The 24,084-nt window shown below is 41.0% G+C and overlaps 1 protein-coding gene across 6 annotated transcripts in view; it reads left to right on the top strand.

Annotated features, from left to right (window-relative positions):
- The window catches only part of Gdpd4 (glycerophosphodiester phosphodiesterase domain containing 4), an 85,860-nt gene that overhangs the window by 44,279 nt on the left and 17,497 nt on the right, over positions 1–24,084 (top strand). For 5 of the 6 annotated variants that reach the window (XM_090348475.1, XM_090348473.1, XM_090348474.1 and 2 more), the window contains exons 6-11: positions 3,064–3,162; positions 3,235–3,328; positions 4,318–4,395; positions 5,310–5,455; positions 5,794–5,876; positions 16,119–16,269. In XM_090348475.1, the coding sequence (XP_090204601.1) occupies positions 3,064–3,162; positions 3,235–3,328; positions 4,318–4,395; positions 5,310–5,455; positions 5,794–5,876; positions 16,119–16,269 (651 nt within the window). The remainder of the gene's footprint in view (positions 1–3,063; positions 3,163–3,234; positions 3,329–4,317; positions 4,396–5,309; positions 5,456–5,793; positions 5,877–16,118; positions 16,270–24,084) is intronic. The other variant, XM_090348476.1, reaches the window with a different exon arrangement.

The raw sequence follows: 24,084 nt of genomic DNA, 5'->3' as shown, positions 1-24,084 counted from the left end.
TAGCTCAGGATTCCCAGCTGGAAAATGCCCGGCTCAAGATTTGAGGGGGACAGATGCTGGCTCCTATTGTCCCGTACACCCCACCCGCTGTTGTAAGGCAGGGACACAGTGCTCCCCACTCTCCAGACCCAGTGGCCTGGGAGAGGAACCTGGTGGGCGGGTGGGGACTGGGACACCTCCGCCTCCCTTGGTGTGGGGTGCTGGGTCTTAGCACCTCCCACCTGTCAATCTCCAGTCATTGGCCTGGGGGAGGGGGCTGTTGAGGGAAGGGACAGGATTCTAAATTCCTTGCCCCCCTGCTCCTTCTCCTCTCAGGCGGGGTGGAAGGGTCTGAGTTAAGTTCTATGGCTTGGCACCCGCTCTGTGTTTGGGGGCCCGCTGCGGTACTCACGCCTCTGCGTTCGTCTGTGGGTGCTGCATGGTGTTGGAGAATCCTTCACTCCCCTCGGATCTCTGCCTTCGCTTGTGGTCTGTGTCTGGGTTCCGTTGCTTGCTGTTCTGGTTCCGCTGCTTCTATGCCTGGCCCGGCGCTGCCCAGCCCGGCTCCCTCCACCACCCCCTCCGCTTTTCTTGGCTCGGAGCTGGCACGGTAGGGGAGGGGTCCTCGCGTTCCGAATTCTTTGAGAAAGTTGGATGTGAGCTTTATCTGGATTTCTTTTCCGGTTTGGGTCCTTTTCCGTTGCTTGTTGAGTTTGTTGTTGTGGATTTCTTAAGGTAATTGATTCGTGGGACTCCCTGGTTCTCTCTTTTTGTGAGAGAGAGCTAGGCAGTGTCCCTATTGTCTCGGTGCCATCTTCCTCCCTCTTCCTCCCTCAAGTTATGCCTTCTTGACTAATGACTTAGAGACTCCTCAGAATAAGTAAAAATGGTCAATAGACACAGGAAATGTTCAATAAAAGAAGTAAAAGAAATGCAAATCATCCAGGTATCACTGGCTCATGACTGTAATCCTAGTTAGTAGCAGGCTGAGATCCTGAGGATCAAAGTTCAAAACCATCGGGGCACAAAAGTCTGTGAGACTCCAATTAGCCACCAGAAAACCAGAAGTGGAGCTGTGGTTCGAGTGGTAGAGCGCTAGCCTTGAGCTGAAGAGCACAGGGACAGAGCTCAGGCCCAGAGTTCAAGCTCCATGATCAACAAGAAAAAAAAATGTAAATCAAACAACACTGAGATTTCCTCGCCTTACCCTAGTTAGAATGGCTATCATCAAGAAAATGTATGCTGGTGAGGATGTGGCCAAAAGAAACTCTAATGTAATGTTGGTGGGGATGTAAGTTTGTTCAACTACAGTATGGACAGGAAAAGTGTAGAAGTTCCTCAAAAAACTAAACTTGTAACTTCCCTATAAATATACAACCCTACTCTTGTGCATTTATCCAGTGGAACATAAACAAGGTTACACCAAAGCCATCAGTACAACCATATGCATTGCTGCACTTATACCATAGCCAAGATACAGAATTATCCCAGATGCCCTTCAATGGACGAATGGATGAAGAAAATGTGGTATATACACATAAGTGGATGCTTCTAATCTATTAGAATGTTATACCATTCATAAGGAAATGGAAACACTTTGAAAATATTAAGTGGAGCAAGCCAGACCAAGTGAAACAGAGGTTGCATGGTTTCCCTCATTTGTGGTAGCCAGAATGTGCCTGTGAATGTAAATAAACTCACTGGGAGGGATATGTATTTCCAAATGAATGAACTGAAATATAAAAGACTCTATGGAGAGCTCAAATAGTAGAAAGACTAGGTCAAAGTCTCAATAAAATCAGCACCAGAAAATGGGTACTTGCAAGAGGTGGTGGGGGGCAAATGCAGAGGGGAAGGAAGGGAGATAGTCAAGAATTCATTATATATACCACAGAACTAAGAAAAGTAAGAGAAGGCTTTGGTCTAAAGGGGATGAGAATGTTGAAAGGGTAATACTTACCAAGATACATTATATTCATAAGCTGGTTTGTTTTGTGGCACCTCCTTTGTATAATTACTTAAAGATAATTTAAAAAGTAAATAATTTTTTTTTTTGCCAGTCCTGGGCTTGAGCTCAGGGCCTGAGCACTGTCCTTGGACTTTCTCAAGGCTAGAGCTCTACCACTTGAGCCTCAGCACCACTTCTGGCTTTTTTTCTACATGTGGTACTGAGGAATCAAACCCGGGTCTTCATGCATGCTAGGCAAGCACTTTAACCACTAGGCAAAACTCCCGGCCCTAAAAAGTAAATAATTTTATAAAATTATTCTCAATATTCTTTCTCCTTGAAGTATACAGTGTTCTTGAAGACATATTTTTCATCTGTTCAAAAGGTATTTGTTGGATACCTACCATGTGCCAGACATCCTACAAGGCATTGAGGATAAATAATACTAATATTATTCTGATCTTATTAAGTCTGTTGACAAAAACATACTTCAAAAAGGAATTTACTTAGCTGGTATTGTGGCCTAGTGGTAGAGTGCTTGCCTAGCATGTGCAAAACCCTGGGTTCGATTCCTTTGTACCACATACACAGAGAAAGCCAGAAGGAGTGCTTTGGTTCAACTGGTACAACACTAGCCTTGAGAAAGCTCAAGGCTAGTGCCCAGGCCCTGAGTTCAAGCCCCAGAACTGGCAAAAAAAAGGCATTTAATTAAAATTGTGGCAATAGATTGACATCAAACCATGTTAAGGGTCTGGGTACAGAGAGAGGGAGAGACAGAGACAGAACGAGAATATCTGGGAATGGCCTCAGACCACATAATTATATAAATTTTCCAGCCATGAAGTATGTAATAAAGACATAAAGTCAAGAAGGTATGACTGGATACACAGAATATTAAGGATTTTCAAAATGTTTAGATTGAAAAGATACGGATATATTATAAAAGATACACATGTAAGTTCCAAGGATAATTCTTTTAAAGTCAAGGTCTCTCTGCATAGCCCAGGATGGTCTTCACTCACAACCTTCCTGCCTCAGCGCCCTGGGATTATAGATTGGTGCCACCACGTCACTTCAAAGACACTTCTATCTGAATTTCGTGCCTAGAAGTCAGAAGATCCTTTCTGTTTCCCCAGATCCTGATTTGGCTGGTGATTATACTGTGTGTGTTTCTTCTGGTTGTTATAAGCAAATTCTGGCATGACAAGTGGCTGATAGCTGGGCTGTCGCTGAAGGTAAATGACATTGTGAGGCTTTTGACACTCTCTGTTGAGATCTGCCGAGCTGAACTTTTTGTCTTCTTCTAGATCTTCGCTCCATATGTGCACCTGTGCAGCATAGCTGTGATGTCTCTCATCTCCTGGCCTCTGGCATTCTACGTGTCCCATTTGGAAGCAGAAAGTATGTTGTGTGTGGCGTGGACCCTTGCCATTCCCTTCCACTCTGGCCTCAATTTTTGTCCACCACTTAGAGAAACAGAAAGCTGGTAGCTGGCCATTTCTGTGCCTCTTTGAATTTTCTTGTTACACAGGTGTATTTCTTGTGCCGTCACTTACCACCCCATGTGACTTGTCATAGTGTTTCTGCGTTCAAACTTTAAAAAAAGGGTTCTTCTTGTAGAAAAGTAAGACTTTACTTTCTTTTGCTTGCTGCTGCTCCTCTTCCTCCTCCTCAATCTCCTCTTTCTTATTCTTCATCTTCCTCTTCTTCTTCCTTTTCCTCTTCCTCTTCGTTGTTGGTTAGTTGGAAACAGTCTCAGGTGCTTTTCTGCCCGGGATGGCTTCCCACTGGGATCTTGTTCTCCTCACTAGATAGGATTGTTAAGTGTGAGCCACCCACCAGCTCCCAGCTTAACCTAGCTTCCTCTTATGATGTATTACCTCTCTGAAAGCAGATGGATGAAGTACAAGTCATTTTTAATATTACTTGATCAAAGTATTGTGACCACTCAGTTTCTTTTAGTTTGCTTTCAAATATTACTAAGTTCAACCACGATATCCTGTTACATCCACGTAACTCAGAGTAGCTGTTGTGAGTCTCTGTTACACCGGGACACCTACATTTCTACAGACATGTCTGTCTCTGCCACTGATTTTTCTCTCTCTTCGTTCCCCTACTCCATGGAAACAAGAGAAAACGGAAAGTATTCTCTCTCATCACCCTTACTGAGAGTGGATCTTCTCTCTAGTTCTACTTTTCCACAATCAGTTAAACAAGAGTATTTGCCTCCTGACTTGAGTGGGATACTGGTTTGACAATGGTGCCATGAAAGTTTTGTGCACATAGATGTGGGCAGGTATGTGTAGAGAGTACATCTTAGAAAGTATATCTGGGACAAGTGCTTAAAAGAGACAATAATAAACTTTTTTCTTTTATTTTCTAAATTGTAGTTAGAATAAGAAGATTCAAGATGACATGTTTCAAGATGCAAAATCACCAGGGACGTGATATATTCAGAAGGTTAAGAGGTTAGAACTAGAGCCCAAATTTAAAAGTCAGTCACCTATTTAAAACATAGGTGATTACTTAATGTACAAATAGGTAAAATCCTCAAAGATCAAAAATACTAAGTATTAAGAAATGAGAATAACAGGGATTCTGGCCAGTCTGCAAGGAGGGAGGAGGAGGGAAGTAAATAATAATTCCATGAGTCAACATTATTAAAACAACTCTGTGAAGTTTATGGTAGCAGCAAGACAGTTCGGTTTTAGGGAAGAAAAATGAAGATTCAGGGAGATTGTCATATGTCCTTAATCACACTGATAAATAAGTGTCTGGTTGTGACCCCGGATTTCTTTTTTTTGTTTTTCTTTTTTGCCAGTCCTGGGGCTTGAACTCAGGGCCTGGGCACTGTCCTTGGGCTTTCTGAAGGCTAGTGCTCTACCACTTGAACCACAGCATGACTTCTGGCTTTTTCTGCATGTGTGGTACTGAGGAATGGAACCCAGGGCATCATGCATGCTAGGCGAGCACTCAACCAGCAGGCTAAACTCCTGGCCCCATGAACCCATAGTTCTATGAGATTGTATCCTTTCTATAATGCTGTTCTGCCCTAAATGTAAGAGTGTCTGAGAATGATCTTCACAAGCTTCTCAGATCCCTGAAAAGCTGCTCCTTATATCATTCCCCTCTCCCTATTTTCCCTTCTCTGTTTCCCTCCGTGTATAATAGTCTTACATGTGAACACTCCTAAACATTATGTACAAATCTCTGAAAGTAAGTGGTAATGTGACAGACGGGAAACCAGCCAGTCCACAAAGTAGGAAATTATTAGGCTAGGTATTACTCAGACTGCTATTTTGGGGTAGTTGCCTAAAATGGTTCTCTAACCTCTTTTCCCCCCATTTTTCTCTCCTTCCAACTCTTTTATTCTTTCTTTTAGCTCTACAAGTGGCTATTGGATTACCCTTTGTAGTTCTTCTCATATGCTTGTATTTGTTGCCGCTGGGGATTTATTCTCCTTGCATTCAGAAGAAGGAGGATTTGGGGCCTAGGCCTGTCTTCATTGCACACAGAGGTGCGCCCATGGTAGGTGTGAGCATATGGACATGAATGAGAGCAGGTAAGTGTGGGGTATGTAGATGAGAGAAGAGCACCTCAGAACCATAGGCCCCCCTGATGAGGAAAAGAAGCTGTCTTGACATGAAATGAAATGAATAAGGAATTAACTGTAGAGACTGGACTTGAGCTCAGGTTATTTGACTCCAGTCAGTTCCTCTATCATGCTCAATTGGACAGAGGGAAACCTAGGCAGACTTTTTGAAGGGAGACAATCTCTGCTTCCCCGACCCCTTTTCATTTCTGGGCTCATAAAAGGGTGGTTGGGAGGAGAGACATCCAAGAATGGGGCTTGATTTCTTCTATAGGCAGCACCAGAAAATACCATGATGTCCTTTGAGAAGGCTGTTGAATTTGGTGCCTATGGTCTGGAGACTGACATATACCTAAGGTAAGAAAGTAAGGGATAGGGGCCGGGAGTTTGGCCTAGTGGTTAAAGTGCTTGCCTAGCATGCACTAAGACCCGGGTTCGATTCCTCGGTACCACATACATAGACAAAAGCCGGAAATGGTGCTGAGGCTCAAGTGGTAGAGTGCTAGCCTTGAGAAAGTCCAAGGACAGGGCTCAGGCCCTGAGCTCAAGCCCAGGACTGGCAAAAAAAAAAAAAGAAAGTAAGGGATAGTTCCAATGTCCCAGAGGAGGACCAACCTGACCTTTGGAAAGCTTTCTCTTGTGTTCTGATGGCACCTAGGCACATACCACATAGATTAAATGCCTCCCTTGCAAACCACATTTCAATACTTACCCAAAGTTACTTACAGATAAGCCTGTAATGTATCATAAGCCAGATACATTTGGTATAGTTCCCATATATAATTCAAACTTGTGCCCATTGTAATCTGTGCTTCCAACTTAATCCTTTATACTACCTTAGTGGTTTAATTAGCATTCCCTAGATACATAATATTTTCTGGGCTTTCTGAGTGGCTGGGAGATGGATAGGTACACCTAACTAGTGAAGATAGATATGCCCAACTAGTGAAGGAGAATTGGCAGAATAAAGCCAATTGTAGAAAAAGGTTACTTCCTGTGAAAGAAAGAAAAAGCAATCTCTATGGTCAAAGTTGTGTTTGGGTTGAGCCTTGAAGGAAAAAATTATTTTACCAATCACCAATGGAGAAGGGAAAGCATTCCATACAGATGCAGCAGCGTATTCAAAAGATCTTAGGGAGAAATAACAAATTTATAGAGCATGGTAGTAACCTATACTAGATGTGAAACTTACATGCTTTGGGAATAGGAGACGGTTCTTGAGGAAGAAAGATATGGTGGTCAGACTAACTGAGGTTGGATCCTGGACTTCCTTTAATGTGTAATGGGAAGCCACAGTAGCTTTTAGAGGACAGATTGTCTCATAATTTTAGAAGGATGTATTTTGGAAAGTATTCTCAGGGATCCGATAGAAAAATGTAGCAGTAGTCCAAGTAGAAACAAAGGAATGCTTGGAGCAGGGGCTGGAACAAAATCATGTTTTCTTATAGAATTCCTCTATCTGTGCTTCAGTTGTAGCGTAAGTCCATGTGATGTGTTCACAGTTCCCTTGAAGTCCTCATGTGAAGCACCAAAAAGACTGAAATGGGTTGTATTTGTTTAGCAGAACTTTAAATGTGATTTGTGTAAGTATCATGGGCATAACAGAAAGATACTGAGCCAGTGAACTCATGCACTATTGTCTTCAGTTTTGACATGGATGATCTAACTCCTTAATTTGTTTGCTGGTTGACGTCTTCCTTTCTAGTGATAATCTCCTCCCATATACTTTTCCAGACTCGTTTTCATACATTTGGAGGGCCTTTACTCCTTCCAACCGCGTATTAGGTAGGGTCCAGTTAGGACATGAAACTTACATCAGTCATTTGGAACAAAAAAAAATGAAATTTCAAGTACCAAAAGAGGATTCCTCAAAATATAAGAGGTCGGGGCCAGGAGTTTGGCCCAGTGGTAGAGTGCTTGCCTAGCATGCACGAAGACCCAGGTTCGATTCCTTGGTACCACATACATAGAAAAAAGCTGGAAGTGGTGCTGAGGCTCAAATGGTAGAGCTCTAACCTTGAGAAAGTCCAAGGACAGTGCTCAGGCCCTGAGATCAAGCCCAGGACTGGCACACACACACACAAAAAAACCCCTATAATCAACAATTGGAAAGATCAACGAAACGTACTATATATACATGTGCATATGGACACGCAGTACACACGTATGTGCAGGACACAGTACTACTTAGCTATAGACCTAAATGAAACCTGTCTTTACATGGGCTTGTACAATGTGTATAAACCTTATGAACATTACACCAGGTACCCATTGTACCAGTACCTATGACTGAACCACTAGAACTGTTACCCCCTCCCCAACACTGAGCAGCAGAGAGCACAAAAGCTCAAATGTTAGGCCTATGCCTGTGCATCTGAAGGCTAAGGCTTGAAGATGGAGCCTGTAGACATGCCCAAGCATTAGGCAAGGACCTGAGAGCGGATGGGACACGGGCTGTGTTTATCAACCTTGGCAGCCAAGGTTTATCCATCCTCCAACTCCAGGCCAGACCCTGTAGGCCTATGGTGGCAATCAGCAAACAGCTGAACTCTGGCTTGATCTTTTCGGCTTGCATCATTACTAGCTGCCTGAGGGAGTGCTGGAGACTTTGGAGATTCTCGTGGAAAACTTGGCTGCAGCCTAGCTCAACGCTGGAGGTAGAGCCCAAAAGGCTGGATCGTAAGTTGAGATGGACTAGCCCTAATCTTGGCAGCACGTAGGAAGCAGGATTCCATCTGGTAGGACATGTTACTAGGTAGGGTACACTCATGGGGTTTAGGACTATGCTTGGAATTAAGTGCTGAGCTGGTGAAACCAACAACAGGCAGATCTGTAGGCCCACCCACCCCAGGCCTGTTTGGATGCGGACTCTGGAATAATCTGGTGACTGTTTTTGGTGGTCTTGGGCCATGAGTCTACCTCAGCAGTAGGCACACACAACACTGTGGGCCTTAGTTCACCTCAGTGCTGCACTTGTTTTGGTAGATGTGGACTGAGTGTATGGTATCATTTTGCAGTATTAGTGGCTACTGTCGTGACATGGGAGCCTCCAAGGTGATTCTGTCTAGAGCCCAGGAGACCCTCGCAGTGTCTGAGTCTGCTTTAGCCCAAGAGAGAGGCTTGTGATGGGCTAGATACTCCCCAAGTTCATGCTGAATAAAAACACCGTCTGTGGCTTTGGGGTAAATGTGAGCTTGGACTCTTAGAACTAAAACAGTGGCAACATGCCAACATGCCAACAGGGCTCACTGCAAGCACTGATCTCATGTGCCACTTGTTTCTGAAGCAGCAGAAGTGACTCCAGGCTCAGAGAAGATAAACTTAAAGAAAAAAAAGAATTTCTGGAAAAACTGCACAAAGCCACATTATGAGGACAAAACCAAAGAACCTAATATATAACCCACCAACAAGAATCACTGGCATCCAATAAGCTGTGACCTCACCTGATAGGTATAAGAAAATAAGGTGTAAAAAATTGAACAGGTAACCAGTATTGAAGTCTCTGGTGGAAGACTTAAAATAGCTCCTTCAGGAAAACTCAAAGGAATACAGAAATGATTCCCTGTGAAACTTAACAGAAATAGACACAGTTGGCTTCAACTGAAAAATGCAATTAAGTGAAATTAAAAAAAAACACTATAAGGCAGAGAAAATCAATAGAATTAGTGAACTCAAAAATAAGATTTTGAAAATATATAAAGAAAACAATGAAATGAAAGAAAAGCTTACATTTTGGGACAGTATGGAACAAATATTCAGATTATTAGGTTTCAAGTATTCCAGAATAGAAAACATACCAAAGATAGAGAAAATAGAGGAAACCTCCAAAAACCCAGGTACAGGTAGGTCAAAGGTCACTAGTGGTTCAACTAAAAAATTCTACTCCACAACATATTATGAGCAAACCTTACAAGTTAAAGATGGAATTTTAAAATAAGAGAAACCACAGGCAGGTCTTAACATCAGACTCCTAAATTTTTCAAGTAATATAGAAGAAAACAAGATCAAACTAAGCTTACTGTACCTAAGTAATCTGTCTTTTAGAAAATGGAGACAGAAAAAGATTTCTCCATACAAACAAAAGCTGAGAACTGTTCTACCAAAAAAAAAAAATGCCAAAAGGGAGGGGCTCTTTGAGATATTACTAGAAAGAAAACATTAGAAGATATAGAGGTCACTACAAAGAGTAACTATACAAGCTGAGAAATGCTCTTATATTGTAAATCATATATTTAATATAATGATTTGCCAGATACCAATGGCATACTTATAATTGTAGTTACTTAGGAGACTGAAATCTAAAGATCACAGTTCAAAGCCAGCCGTGTCAGACAAAGACATGAGACTCTTATATGGCTCAAATGGTAGAGCAAGTCTTTTCTGGTTTTGGTAGATAAACAGTAAACTTATTTGAAAGTGAAAGAAGAACCATAAAAGGGAAGTAGGAATGTTCTCAATCTGGAGAAGAGCCAAAGAGGACTTTCTAGAGCAGAAACCCGAGCAAAAACAAAATAAAAAACCAAGAATGTGAAGACCTTGAGTTCAAGCCCCAGTACCTGCACAAATTATACACATACTCATTCATACATGGCTAGGCACTGGTGGCTCACACCTGCAATCCTAGCAACTCAGGAGGCTGAGCTTTGAGGATCACATCGAAAGACCAGCCAGGATGGGAAAGGTAACCATCAAAAAGCCAGAAGTAGAGCTGTGACTCAGTAGTAGAGCACTAGCCTTGCAAAAATAAAGCTAGGGACAGCACCCAAGCTCTGAGTTCAAGCCTCAGAACCATCACAATAAAAAAGGACAAATGAAAAATTATATAATAGCTACATTAGTATGTCATGTGATAGGCAATATAAAAAGATATGAACTAGGGCCAGGAGTATGGCCTAGTGGTAGAATGCTCACCTAGCATTCACAAAGCTCTGAGTTTGATTCCTTGGCACCACATACACAGAAAAAGCCAGAAGTGATGCTGTGGCTCAAGTGGTAGAGCTCTAGCCTTGAGAAAAAGAAGCTCAGGGACAGTGACCAGGCTCTGAGTTCAAGCCCAGGACCGGCAAAAAAAGAGATATGAACTAGACTGTCACCAATTCAAATATGTAAGAAATGGAGTACGAGTATTGAGTAATTATCTGTGGAGGTGCTGGTAGTAGCTATTAATTCCTTCAGCTTTTGTTTATTGGAGAATGTTTTGATTTCTCAGTTATGAAGAATAATTTTGCTGGATATACTAATCTAGGTTGACAGTTATGAATATCTGTTAGGGTTTGAATTGTGTCCTTCCAAGACATCCTTGCTTTTAGAGTTTGTTAAGAAATCTGTTATTTTAAAGGGGTCGCCTTTGTGTGTGACTTGTTTCTCCTTTTATAGATGCAGGATGCTTTGTTCTGCATATTGTTTTCACTACACTATGCCTAGAGATGTTTTTTTTTTCTTCTGATCTTGGCTGTTTGGTGTTCTGTTAGCCTCTCATACCTGTATGCTTCTTTTTCAAGGCTGGGGAAGTTTTCTATTTATTAAAATTTTATCAATGCCCTTAGTTTGTACCTCTTAAACTTCTATTCCTATAATACACAAATTTGGGCTTTTGATAATGTTCCAGAGGTCTTTGTAAATTTTGTTCATAATGTCTTAGTACTTTTCCCTCTGTCTTTGTCTTATTGCTGTAGTTCCTATAGTATATTTTAACTCTTGATATTCTATTTTCAGGTTGTTCCATTCTATCTGCAAGACTTCCTATTGAGCTTACATTTCAGTTATTGAGTCTTTAATTTCTAGAATTTCAGTTTGAATTTTTTCAGGATTTCTGAAGTATCTGCTAAATTCTTTCATATCTTGTATTGTCTTCCTTATTCCATTTGTTGGAGTTTTCTTTACATGAAGTCCGTTTATTTATATCTTGATTTATTTGTTTATTTGTATAATGATTTCCATTAATCATTAATTGTCCTTTGGGAGAAACATTTTCATAAGTTCTCATTTTGCTAATATTTCTCTGTTATAATCTGCTCATCTAAGCGTCACTTTGCTTGAAGAGTTAAATCTCTTTCAGTTGGGAATTTACTAATGTTTAGGTATGACTGGGGAGTGGCAGGATTGTAGTGAATATTTTAGTCATTCTCTTATAAGGAGACGTGGCTCAGTAGTCAAAGGTAGTATTCAAGAAGCTGACATTTCCATGTATGATTCAAGGAGAACAATCTTAGCCACAGTGGTAATCACAGATGACACATACCCACGCTGAGACTGCAACAGTTGCTATTAGCATCAAGGCTTCACCACATCTTCAGTAACTTGGAAGGATTACAGGGGCAAAGATGATACTTTGTGGGAAAGGAGAACTTTGGTTAGTAATGCTAACAATTATCACCAGGTATATACTGTTAGAAGGGCAGAAGGGGAGGCAATTGTAGCTAGTTGAAGTGGGTAATGAGAGTAGAGTTTGAGAGATAGAAAGGTCTAGTTAATGATGTATTGAGGAAAATGGTAAAAAAGAATGAATGATCACGTTCAAGTAAATAGGTAAAAATATCTGGCAGCTGGCAACCTAGTTACCTGCTAAAGGTAACAAGGACAGATAAAGATAGGAGAAAGCATGATCACTGGAATTGTTCAATTGGTATACAGGAGAAGTATTTATTTAAGTAGAATTTGGTTGAGGGGGGTCATGTTGTATCTCAGGTATATTAACTACTGCATAGGAAAAGAAAGAGAAAGAAGAATTGAGTCAGCAAGAACAGAGGAAAAGAATACCCACATCAAATTTATATGTGTTTTAAATTCTTTTTTTTTCTTTTTTTTTTTGCCAGTCCTAGGCCTTGAGCTCAGGACCTGAGCACTGTCCTTGGGTTTTCTCATTGCTAGAGCTCTACCACTTGAGCCTCAGCACCATTTCCAGCTTTTTTCTATGTATGTGGTATGGAGGAATCAAATCGGGATCTTCATGCATGCTAGGCAAGCACTCTACCACTAGGCCAAACTCTTGGCCTGCCTTTCTTTCTTTCTTTCTTTCTTTCTTTCTTTCTTTCTTTCTTTCTTTCTTTCTTTCTTTCTTTCTTTTTTTCTTTTTCTTTCTTTCCCCCTCCCTCCCTCCCTCCCTCCCTCCCTCCCTTCTTCCTTCCTTCCTTCCTTCCTTCCATAGAACTTGAACTCTGTGCCTTGGCGCTATCCCTGGCTCAAGACTACTGCCCTACCCCTTAAGCCACAGCCCCACTTTATACTTCTTTCTAGTGGTTAATTGAAGATAATAGTTTCAAGTTCTTTAGTGCTGGAGCTGGCTTTGAATCACGATCCTCAGATCTCAGCCTCCTGCGTAGTTAGCATGAGCCACCATGCTCAGAATGTTTTTTAAATTCTTTTTTTTTTTTCATATAAAAAGGTGACTTTATTGGGGAAGTCGATGGTGAACTGACCGGCCAGGGACACAGTGCAGACTCGGGAGCAGAGAAAGGGGAGAGGAAGAGGGAAGAATATTACCAGTAATTTCTCTCAGTGGTGCCTACCCTTCACCATCCATAATGGACAAAACGTGAGAGGTGTCACTGGAGCTGTGCCATGTCAGGTTATATTGGAATCTGAAGCAAAACAAAAAAGTCCGTAATACCAATGCTGTCTACATCTAAATCTTAATATTTCGCTTTGCATGGATTTCACACCAGTTTAAAGCTATCACATGACCAGAATATTTATCTTGCTTATTGAATTTCGAACCCCTTGATTTTTGCTTGTTGTTTTGCCTTTTTTTTTTGCTTAAAATAGTTTTCTTCTTTTTTTTTTTTTTTTTTTTGCCAGTCCTGGGCTTGAGCTCAGGGCCTGAGCACTGTCCTTGGACTTTCTCAAGGCTAGAGCTCTACCACTTGAGCCTCAGCACCATTTCCAGCTTTTTTCTATATGTGGTACCGAGGAATCGAACCCGGGTCTTCATGCATGCTAGGCAAGCACTTTAACCTCTAGGCCAAACTCCCGGCCCCAATAGTTTTCTTCTTAAAAGATTAAAAATAAGAAAATAAGGGGCCAGGAGTGTAATCTAGAGGTAGAGTGCTTGCCTAACCTGCATGAAGCCCTGGGTTCTATTCCTTGGTACCACATACACAGAAAAAGCTGGAAGTGGTGCTGTGGCTCAAGTGGCAGAGCACTAGCCTTGAGCAAAAGTGCCCAGGCTCTGAGTTCAAGCCCCAGGACTGGCAGTCTTCATTCTTTTGTAGATAAAGGTTCTCAATGTATTGTTCTTTTTGCTTAATTGTGCCTTTTTTTTTTCCATTCCTGGGCTTGAACTCAGGGCATGACCACTGTCCTTGGGCTTTCTCAAGGCTACCATTTGAGCCACAGCACCACTTCCAGCTTTTTCTATGCATGTGGTACTGAGGACTTGAACCTGGGTCTTTGCGTGTGCTAAGCAAGCACTCTACCACTAGGCCAAACTCCTGGGCTCTTAATTACATCTTTTAATTTTTGTGGTCAGTCATGGGACTTGAACTCTGGTCCTGAGTGCTGTTCCTGAGCTCTTCAGCTTAAGGCTACTGCCCTACCCCTTGAGCCACAGAGCCACTTCCAGTTTTCTTGTGGTTAATTGAAGATAAGAGTCTCATGGACTTCAGTGCACAGGCTGGCTTTGAACCAAAATCCTCAGATCTCAGACTCCTGGGTAACTAGGATTACAGGTGTGAGCCACCATACCCAACGCTTAATTTTTTTTATGGTGAAGGTGTCCTGGAAATGAGTTCTCGTTCCTTTTGTTTGTATAAAAACATTTTCATTTTCCCTTCATTCCTGAGCCATATATTTTACTGTGTGTAAAATTTTGACAGTTTTTTTTCAACCTTTAAAATATGTTGTTCCATATTTTTCTCAAATGAGGAGCTCTGCTGTGTGTATTTTTATCTGCCGATTGTATTTCTTGCTTCATACGACCCCTGCCGGCCACTTTGAAATTTTGTTTTTATTAAAGTGTTTTCTTTTCTGCTCTGGTTATATATAATGTGTTTGGAGGAAGTATATACTCATTTATTTGTCCTCCTTGTTACTTTTTTTTTGCCAGTTCTAGGACTTTGAACTCAGGGCTTGGTCTCTATCCTTGACCCTGTCTGTATTCAAGGCTAGCATTCTACCACTTAAGCCACAGGGTCATTTCTGGCTTTTTCTGTTTATGTGGTGCTGAGGATTCAAAAACGCAGAACTTTGTGGATGTGAAGCAAGCACTTTACCATTAAGTCACATTCCCAGCACTTCCTCCTTGATATTTATTAAAATTCTTGGATCTGCTGATGCAATATTTTCATGCAATGTTAAATTGTTTAGTTTTTACTCCTTTGGCTATTATCTTGCTAATTTTTAGGACTCTACACAAATAAAATACTGCTTAATAGAGACCTGAGGGACATTCCTACCCTGTCATTTCATTCTTATTTCTGCATTCCATTTGGGTAGATTCTGTGGCTTCATCTTGGAAAGTTCACTGGTTTCTTATGACCTGAAATATCTGGTCTGCTATAAATTTTATCCACAGGAATTTCACTTCTGGTTTTCTGGCAGTTAATTGGAGATAAAAGTCTCAAGGAGTTGCCTGTCCTGGCTGCTTTGGAACACAATTCTTAGATCTCAGCCTCCTGAGTAGTTAGGATTACAGGTGTGAGCCATTGGTGCCTGGCTGTCTTATAACTTTATGCTAATTTTTAAACACAAAAGCTTCATAGTTTCACTCCAGTTATGTACAGATTGATATTTAGCTATACACCTCAAAGAATCTATGCATACTTCTCAGAAATTGTTCTGTACTTGCATAGCTCTATCCAGTATTGGACTCCAATCTCCAAATTCTGTCTTGGCCACTCCCTATTCTGATCTCCTTTCCTTCTTAACAAGAGAGCAGAGTATCTTTTAGGTTGTCTCTTCCTGTTCCACAGTCTTGTATTCACTTTCAGGAAGTCTGCACTGGCATAGCTAATTTCATGTGTTTCCCTTTTCTCAGAGATCATAATAGCACAATTCCAATTGCTTATTGACAATTGCTTTCTAGGTGTCTATGGTAAATAAATACCATCTATTACTCCCTTGTGACCATCATTACAGATGTTCTCTTCATAGATTTTTAATGAGAAAGGAAGAGTTTTATAAAGTGAGATTCTCCAAAGAAAACAGTAGGAACTTATCTAATGTTACTGTCTGATATGGAGGGTCTAGGACCAGAAATACTTATAGCACGAGCCTACCTGGGGGAAAGGATGGAAAAACACAGGGATATTATGTGGAATCTTGCTTAAAATGGTCTTGGGGACCCTAGCATACTTCTTGTCACCGCCATTCCTTACCTTGTCCTCAAGTTAGCAATGTACCTGCTGCTTGGTAGATGCTGGAAAGCCTCTGAATAAGGTTAAGCTATTCTTTCACCATTACCAGTATAACTGTATTATGAGAGATCAACCCTGAGGCAGAAAAAAAATGGCATCAGTGTAAATGTGCCCTTTACTAGGATATGAGAGAGAGTAAAGAGCCCTAGAAAAGCCTGTGGCCTTGTAGGGCTGTGGAGGGATCCTGTCTACCAGGTGGCTGATACGCCTGTCTAATGCTTCCCTTCTTTTCCCCCTCTGCCTGCAGTTATGATGAAGTGTCATTCCTCATGCATGACTATGACCTGAGTAGAACAACCAATATCAGGGAGGTCATGCCAGAGGCCACCTACAACCACTCTGCCTTCTTTAATTGGACTTTGCTGAAAACTCTGAATGCTGGCAAATGGTTTGTAGAGGTAAGACAGTCCCTGTGCAACCTCTGTAAAGATTCGGGTGTTGCTCTTGGAGATGATGGCCAAGGTGAAGCCAGGCAGACAGGTGAATGCCCTTATTATGCATTGCTTTTTTTTTTTGCCAGTCCTAGGCTTGAGCTCAGGGCCTGAGCACTGTCCTTGGACTTTCTCAAGGCTAGAGCTCTACCACTTGAGCCTCAGCACCATTCCGGCTTTTTTGTATGTATGTGGTACCGAGGAATCGAACCCGGGCCTTTGTGCATGCTAGGCAAGCACTCTACCACCAGGCCAAACTCCTGGCCCCTTATGCAATGCTTTTATACCCAAGTATATACTTAATAGATACTTATGTATTTACATATACTTACACATTTAATGTTCTTTCATAGCATTCCTACCATGCATGTAGAATTTTCCTGGGTTATCTATGCGAGCTGAGCTAGTTCACTAGCTTAGATAAAGCAGACTAAAAATACTCTTGGTTCCTTCTTACTATTCAGTATTTGTGTGTGTGTGTGTGTGTGTGTGTGTGTGTGTGTGTGTGTGTAATAACTGCTAAGTATTAAGCATGTGGAATACAATGGAGAATAAACATTGTTCCAGGCTTTTTTGGAGTTCACCAGCCAGTGTAAGAAACAAGATGTGGTATTTGTACACAATGGAATTGTATGCTGCTGTCAGAAAGAATGACATTGCCCGTTTTGTTAGGAAATGGAAAGACTTAGAAAAGATCATATTAAGTGAAGTAAGCCAGACTCAAAGGAACTTAGGCTCAATGGTTTCCCTCACTTGTCATAATCAGTAGAAACCTTGGGCTCTCCTAGCAGAGATTTGCAATAGAGCAAAACCTTGATACAAAAGTCCATATAGTAGGATGCTAAATGAAAGGATCTCTCAGATATAGAAACATAAGCCATATAATGAATGATTGTTGTTCTTAAGGTACTATGTTATCTCTCATCTCTTTTGCTGTCCCTTGGTTATCTCATATAGTTACAGTATCTCACTTTGTTACCTGATATATCAGATATATTTGTATTTGTTTATTTGAAATTGAATAGGGAACGGGGGAAAACAAGATGAGGGGTGGGGGTGGGGGAGGGAAATGGGGACCAGGACATGTGAAAGGGTATCAATGTATGGGAATTAATGCACCATCTATCTGGCAAATATCATGTAACCCTTCTATTAATTACAATAAAAATATATATAAAAAAAGAAACAATTGGAGGTCGAGGAGTTTGGCTTAATGGTAGAGTGCTTGCCTAGCATATACAAAGACCTGGGTTCAATTCCCTGCTACCACATACATAGAAAAAGCTAGAAGTTTTGGCTTAAGTGGTAGAGCTCTTGCCTTGAGAAAGCCCAAAGACAGTATTCAGGCCCTGAGTTCAAGGGCCAGGACTGGCATTTTAAAAAAAAAGAAAAATAAGAAATCATTGTGATAAATGCTGAACTGCATTTGAAGTCAGGTTGCATTATGAGCATACAAGGGCACACAAGAACAACTTTTGCAAGTTGATATTAAGGATAAGATGGGGGTTTCTGGAAGGAGATGGGCTAATTATGACTACAGTAAAAATAGCATGTGCTGTGTACATGGAAACTTCTAGGAAAGAGTTCCCTTAAAGTTGAAAAATACCTACTTCATGTCTGGAGGTACCATTTGTGCTGAAGGGCAATCATTAATAAGAGGACATATGGACCCTGCTGGTGATGTGTTTCAGAGAGGCATTATTCTGAGGATAAAGAAAGCAATGAGGGAGAGAGAAAAGAGGAAGGGGAGGGAAGGAAAAGAAAGAAAGGGAAAGGGGGAGAAATTCTATGTGTGCATGCGTGCACATATGTACATACATATAGAGGGGAGGGGTAAGGGAAGAATAAAGAGAAAGAAGAAAGGATAAGGAATAGATTTGGGAACGTATCTGGAAATGTGTTGAGGACAGATTATAGCATTGTTTAAAAATAAGTTAGCTAGTTTAGAATTGCCCTTTTGAGTTAATTCAAAGTGGGTAAAAAGTTTGAAAGGTCCTGTCTGCCTTCGCAGGATAAAGAAAATAATTTGCATTTTTCAATTTAGAGCTTAGGAAATCTATGAGAACTAGATTCTGCCGGATTATATAATCAATTGAGAATTACATTTTAAAAATAACAAAGAACATGTTGTTAATCTTAAGGTTTTGAGATGATGTTTGGTATAAAATGGTGAGAAGTAAAGAATTATGTGAAGATGAGCTTAGTTGTAGAGACTTCATTTCAGATTAATTCTGTTAATTAGAGCTACTAAAAGAAACCTCAAGTAGATTTTACGGTAAGTAGAACTCCTCTGAATATTTTTCCTCCTAGGAGTACATAGCCTGAAATATCTGTGTGGAAACAATGAGATTATTTTGCTATTCCAGGTTTACATACGTGTGTGTGTGTGTGTGTGTGTGTGTGTGTGTGTGTGTGTGTGTGTGTGTCTGTGTGTCTGTGTGTATGTAGAATATGTAATGTGTCTCATACATGAACACATAAAAGTATAAATACTCCAATAGCATGTATATTATAAAATAAAAGAACTTTGCCAGAAAACCACGCAGATGTCCAGGTACAGAAAACTAAGGAAATGTTTAATTGCCAGCAAAAAGACAGGCAAGACCCTTTCTCACAAGAGAGAAGTGACAGCTATTGTCTGGGGTGGCCTATATAACCTACCGTGTTTAGGGGGCAGAGACCTTGGGGTGGACTGGAGAACTAGGGCTTCATTGTGGTGGACTAGGATTTATGGCTGGTGCCCAAGTGGTAGATAAGGTTGTCTGCAGCTGCCTAGGCCTGAAGGTCAGCTGCCCAGAGGAGTGCCATCTCAAGGTAAAGAGGCTGGAAGCTAGCTATTTACTGCCTTAATCAAAGGACCTCGTATTGCTTGTGCAGAGAGCACACTAAACTATGGGAAATGGGGCCCCTGGGCCAGCACTGATAATTTACTGCTTTAACCAAATGGGCCTCGTATTGCCTGGGAAAAGGGCACGCTAGGCTATGACAGAGGAGGCCTCTGGACAGACACCATCAATGTATATCTTGGTTTGGTCGCCATAGTTAGTGTTTTAGCACGTATGTACTCTATACGAGAAGGCTGTTGCCTGTCCAGTATATAATAGATTTTTGTGCCTAAAAATTCAAGTTACTCCTAAGACTGAGCCAGTTTTATCTACTGCTTGAGAGAGCATTAGAATTGATAAATGAGGGGCTGACAATTTTAATTAATGGGTGATTTTTATTGGTGGCTCTTCTTGTAACTTGGGGGTCCTTTTTGTTAGGTAGTAATAATCATCTTTCATATCAGTAGAATTTATGGCATTTGCCACTTAGTCTTCTTATTAAATATTTTCATTTGTTTGGTTCCAAAACCTTTTCTTTGGAACTGCTTCCTCATATGTCCATGGTAGAGCGCTAGCCCAGCACTACACAAAAACAACAAAATCCCCATTGGGAGGAATCCTTTTCTTTTTTGAATGTCTTTTTGAAGTCAATTATATTTAAAACCTTAATATAAGTAGGTCAATTTCAACCCTTTTCGGGGGGCCGGGGGCTTTCTTTGCTCTCATGCTGAGAGCAACCCATCAGAATGGGTTGAAATAATGTTAGCATGTGATTTAAAAGATTTGAAGACATGGATGCTTTTTTTTTTTTCTTTTTGCCAGTCCTGAGCCTTGAATTAAGTGCCTGGGTGCTGTCCCTAAGCCTCTGTGTGGTCAAGGCTAACCACTTGAGCCACAGCTCCCACTTCTGGCTTTTTCTGAGTAGTTTATTAGAGGTTAAGAGTCATGAACTTTCTGGGCCAGGAGTTTGGCCTAGTGGTAAAGTGTTTGCCTAGCATGCAGGAAGACCTGGGTTCGATTCCTCAGTAACACATACATAAAAGCCAAAGTGGTGCTATGGCTCAAGGTGGTAGGGTTCTAGTCTTGAAGGAGAAAAAACCTAAGGACAGTGCCTTGAGCTCAAGCCCAGGACTGGCAAAAAAAAAAAAAAAAAGAGTTATGGACTTTCCTGGCTAGGCTGCTGGCTTCCAACCATGATCCTCAGATGCCAACCTCTTGAGTAGGATTACAGGCATGAACCACCGGTAACCTTGCCAATTCAATGCCAGCCTGGGCATGAAAGTCTATGAGACTCTTATCTCCGATTAACTATCAGAAAACCAGAAGTGCCACTGTGGCTCAAAGTCATAAAGTGTTAGTCTTGAGCTAAAAGAGCTCAGGCCTAGTGACCAGGCCTAGAGTTCAAGCCGTAGGACCAACAACAACAACAAAAAAAAAAAAAAGGAAGAAAAAAACATTGTGAAGATTACTCTGGTGGTTTTTTGGTGGCTGGATATGGCTGTTCATTGACAAAAAATTATTAATTTGTTATTACTTAAGACATTTATCATTCTTGAGATTGTTTATGAAAACTGGGATATGTAGTGGTGACTTATGCCTGTCATCTTACCTACGAGGGAGGTGAGATTGTGTTGATCGAGGCATACATGCAAGACCCCTTCTCAAATAATAGCTGGGGAAATGACGGTACCTGCATGTTTTCTTAGCCATGTGGGAGTAATGTGATTCCAGGCCAGCTCAGACAGGAAAATCTTTTTAACAGAAGCATCTGGACGAAGTGTGTGCTACAGTGGGAATCAGAAATAGAATCACAGTCCAGGCATGTGCCCAAGCAGGACCCTGTCTCAAAAATACTAGTATATATATATTTTTAAAAAGGCCGGGAGCATGGCCTAGTGGTAGAGTGCTTGCCTAGCATGCACAACACCCTGCATTCTATTTCACGGTATCCCATACACAGAAAAAGCCAGATGTGGTATCGTGGCTCAAGTGGTAGAGCTCCAGCCTTGAGAAAGCTCAAGGACAGTGCTCAGACCCTGAGTTCAAGCCCCAGGACTGGCAAAACAAAAGCAAAAACAAAAACCTGGAGGGCTGGATGCTAATGAGTCATACCTGTAATCCTCGCAGTTCAGAATGTTGAGATCTGAGCCTGTCAGATTCTTGATCCTCAGTTAACCAGCAGAAAGACAGATGAGGAAGAGGAAGTAAGTCAAGTGGTAGAGTTACCAGCACTGAATGAGTCCAGTTTTTCCTCAGTGTTTTCTATGTGAATCTCATTCTAGTGAGCTGTACCTTCCTCTCGTTGCCTGTTCCTCAGTCTTGTAGCCAGTGGTTTGCCCCGTGGCCCTACCTCTTTATAGACCCAAGAAAAATGGTTGATTTTTGAGTCTGTTCATCATTTTACTTAGTGTTTAGGAAGCAGTGGTGTCTTCCAAGCTCATTAGGTATGAAACAGGAAAGCAGAAGTCTATTTGCTTACATTTTGAATCAAAACCAATGTCTATGCCTGATATAATTTAATAATGTGAAGTGGAATTTACTGAGGCTTCTTAAAATGATTTGTCCATGATCCACTTTCTTCCAGTGATTTGCTGTGCAAAAATAGATTCCTAACATTTAAAGTTGCAAGGAAAATGCCAGAAAGAAGTAAAAGAAATGTTCTTCGGGCAATGATTTCAAAGTAATAATTTTATGTTAGGCCATGAAAAAGGATTTAAGGTTGATTAGCAATCTCTACTACTTAAATGGCTTGGTATTCTTAATGATCAGATTGTTTTTATGGTAATAGGATTCATGGTAGATGTGTGGGACCCACGTTAACAGGAAAACTTACTCATCTTTACTAGCTCTTTTTAAAATGTTCCCCTTGGTGCAGTATCATTGGCAGTCTGAATGTTGTATTTCGTAACTATTATGATACATTGATTTATACTTGTAACAATCCTAACCATAGGCATAAATAACAGGGCCTTTTAGTATTATTTTTATTGAGGTACTATATATTTTTATTAGAAAAATCAGAAATTTGTTTCTTTTATAACTTGTTATTTCCCAAGAATTTTTGAAAATGTTTAGCCATGTGTTGGCAGACATTGTTCTCGTTCTGATTTAGTTCCTTATATATGAAACAAGAAGCTCAGATTCCTTCAACTATTAGATCTATATCAATATCATTTATATTTATTGGTTTTGCTATTTTAAACATGTTTTATCTGTATTGGTATTCTTCCCTCGTTTTATTGTTTTGGGGTTTTGTTTGTTTGTCAGTCCGGGGGCCTGAACTCAGGGGCTGAGCACTGTCTTTGGGCTTTCTTAAGGCTAGAGCTCTACCACTTGAGCCACAGCACCACTTCTGGCTTTTTCTATGTATATGGGTAAGGAGGAATCGAACCTGGGTCTTTGGGCATGCTAGGCAAGCACTCTACCATTAGGCTAAACTCCCAGCCCCACTCCCAGCCCCATGTTTTTGGATTTTTTTTTAGTAGTGGTATTTGTTTTGGTTTTTTGTTTAGTTTGTTTTGTGCCAGTATTAGGGCTTGAACTCAGGGCATGGCATTGGCTGTTAGCTCCCCCCCACCCCCCCCCATCCCGGGGCTAGCACTCTACCACTTAAGCTATAGCTCTACTTCTAGCATTCTTCTGGCTAAACTGGAGATCAAAGTCTCACCCACTTTTCTGCCTGGACTGGCTTCAACCCATGATCCTCAGGGTAGCCTCTTAAGTAGCTAGGATTTCAAGTGTAAGTCCCTGGCACTTGGCACTTTCCTATTGTTTCAACAGTTTTTCTTCACCATTAAATAAAACAATCTGGATCTGTTTGTGTGTAAAAAGATAGTGAATTCTAAAGCAAGTATCTCTGTACTCTTGAGAAATGAGAATAATATCCCAAGCTCTGCTCAACACAGAGGTCTCCAGCATGGTTTCAGTCAGCTTATTCGCTCTGCCGTCTGCTCTGGTGATGTGAGGAGTATACAGTGCAGTGTGATCACACAGGATTGTACACAGCCATGCTGTGTGACAAAGGGCAGCTTGTATAGGAATGCAAAGAGGGATTTGAGAACAAAAATGAAGTTGTGTCTGGAAATAGAAGGCTACTTGAGTTACAAGGAAATGTGAAGGACTGCTTCCTTTCCCTGAGAGGTCACGTTTTCAATCACTGCTTTCTACCATACAGTATCTGAAATTGACAATTGAAAATAAGAAAACTTTGTTGCATCTAATGTAGCAAATACACATATATATGGCCTGCTGTATATCAGGTAAAGGATCATGCACTGCCAAGAATATAGGACAGTGAGTGAATTAATACAAAGTGTGTACTTTTCTGTGTATTATACATGGTGCCAGACCCAGAAAACATATGGATTATACCCATCTCCTTTCCCATTTTGTAGTTTGAGCAGTTAATGCACAGCAAGAAGCCTATTGAAGCAGGATTTGAACTTTGGTCTATTTAAGGCATGTGCATGTAGCTGTAGAATGAGACATCTACCTACCAAAGCATCAAAATGGGCCATTTGGGCTTATGTCATCAAGATCTTTTTAGTTCAGGAATATTTTAGGTACACATCATGAAGGGGGGGGTAGCATTTGAGCAGGGTGAGGGTAGGACTTGAGCAGGCAGTTACGGAAAGCAAGGTAAATGAGGGAGAAGTAGAGCTGGGAATGAATCTGATTTGGAAGCCAAAGCAGCTCTTTCTATTACATAAAACTAGAATACGGAACACATGCTGGAAGACAGTGCAACTGAAAAAAGGATGTATGACTTCAAGGTTTAGAACAAAAGACTGGGGAGGCAGGTTAAGATGAGAATGGGCAACGTCTCAGAGCCATGTTATTAAGAAATAGAAGAAATCATTCCAACCATTCTAATTACCGGTGGAGAATACATTTGATTTCTCTCCTGAGAAACTTATTTTAAAATGAGTTTTTCAGAGGAGTGCCTGTATAGACAGAG

This window comes from Megascapheus bottae, chromosome 16 (genome assembly GCF_031878675.1).
Source record: "Megascapheus bottae isolate mThoBot1 chromosome 16, mThoBot2.hap1, whole genome shotgun sequence".
NCBI classification, from domain to species: Eukaryota; Metazoa; Chordata; class Mammalia; order Rodentia; family Geomyidae; genus Megascapheus; species Megascapheus bottae.
This window is presented reverse-complemented; position numbering and strand designations above follow the sequence as displayed.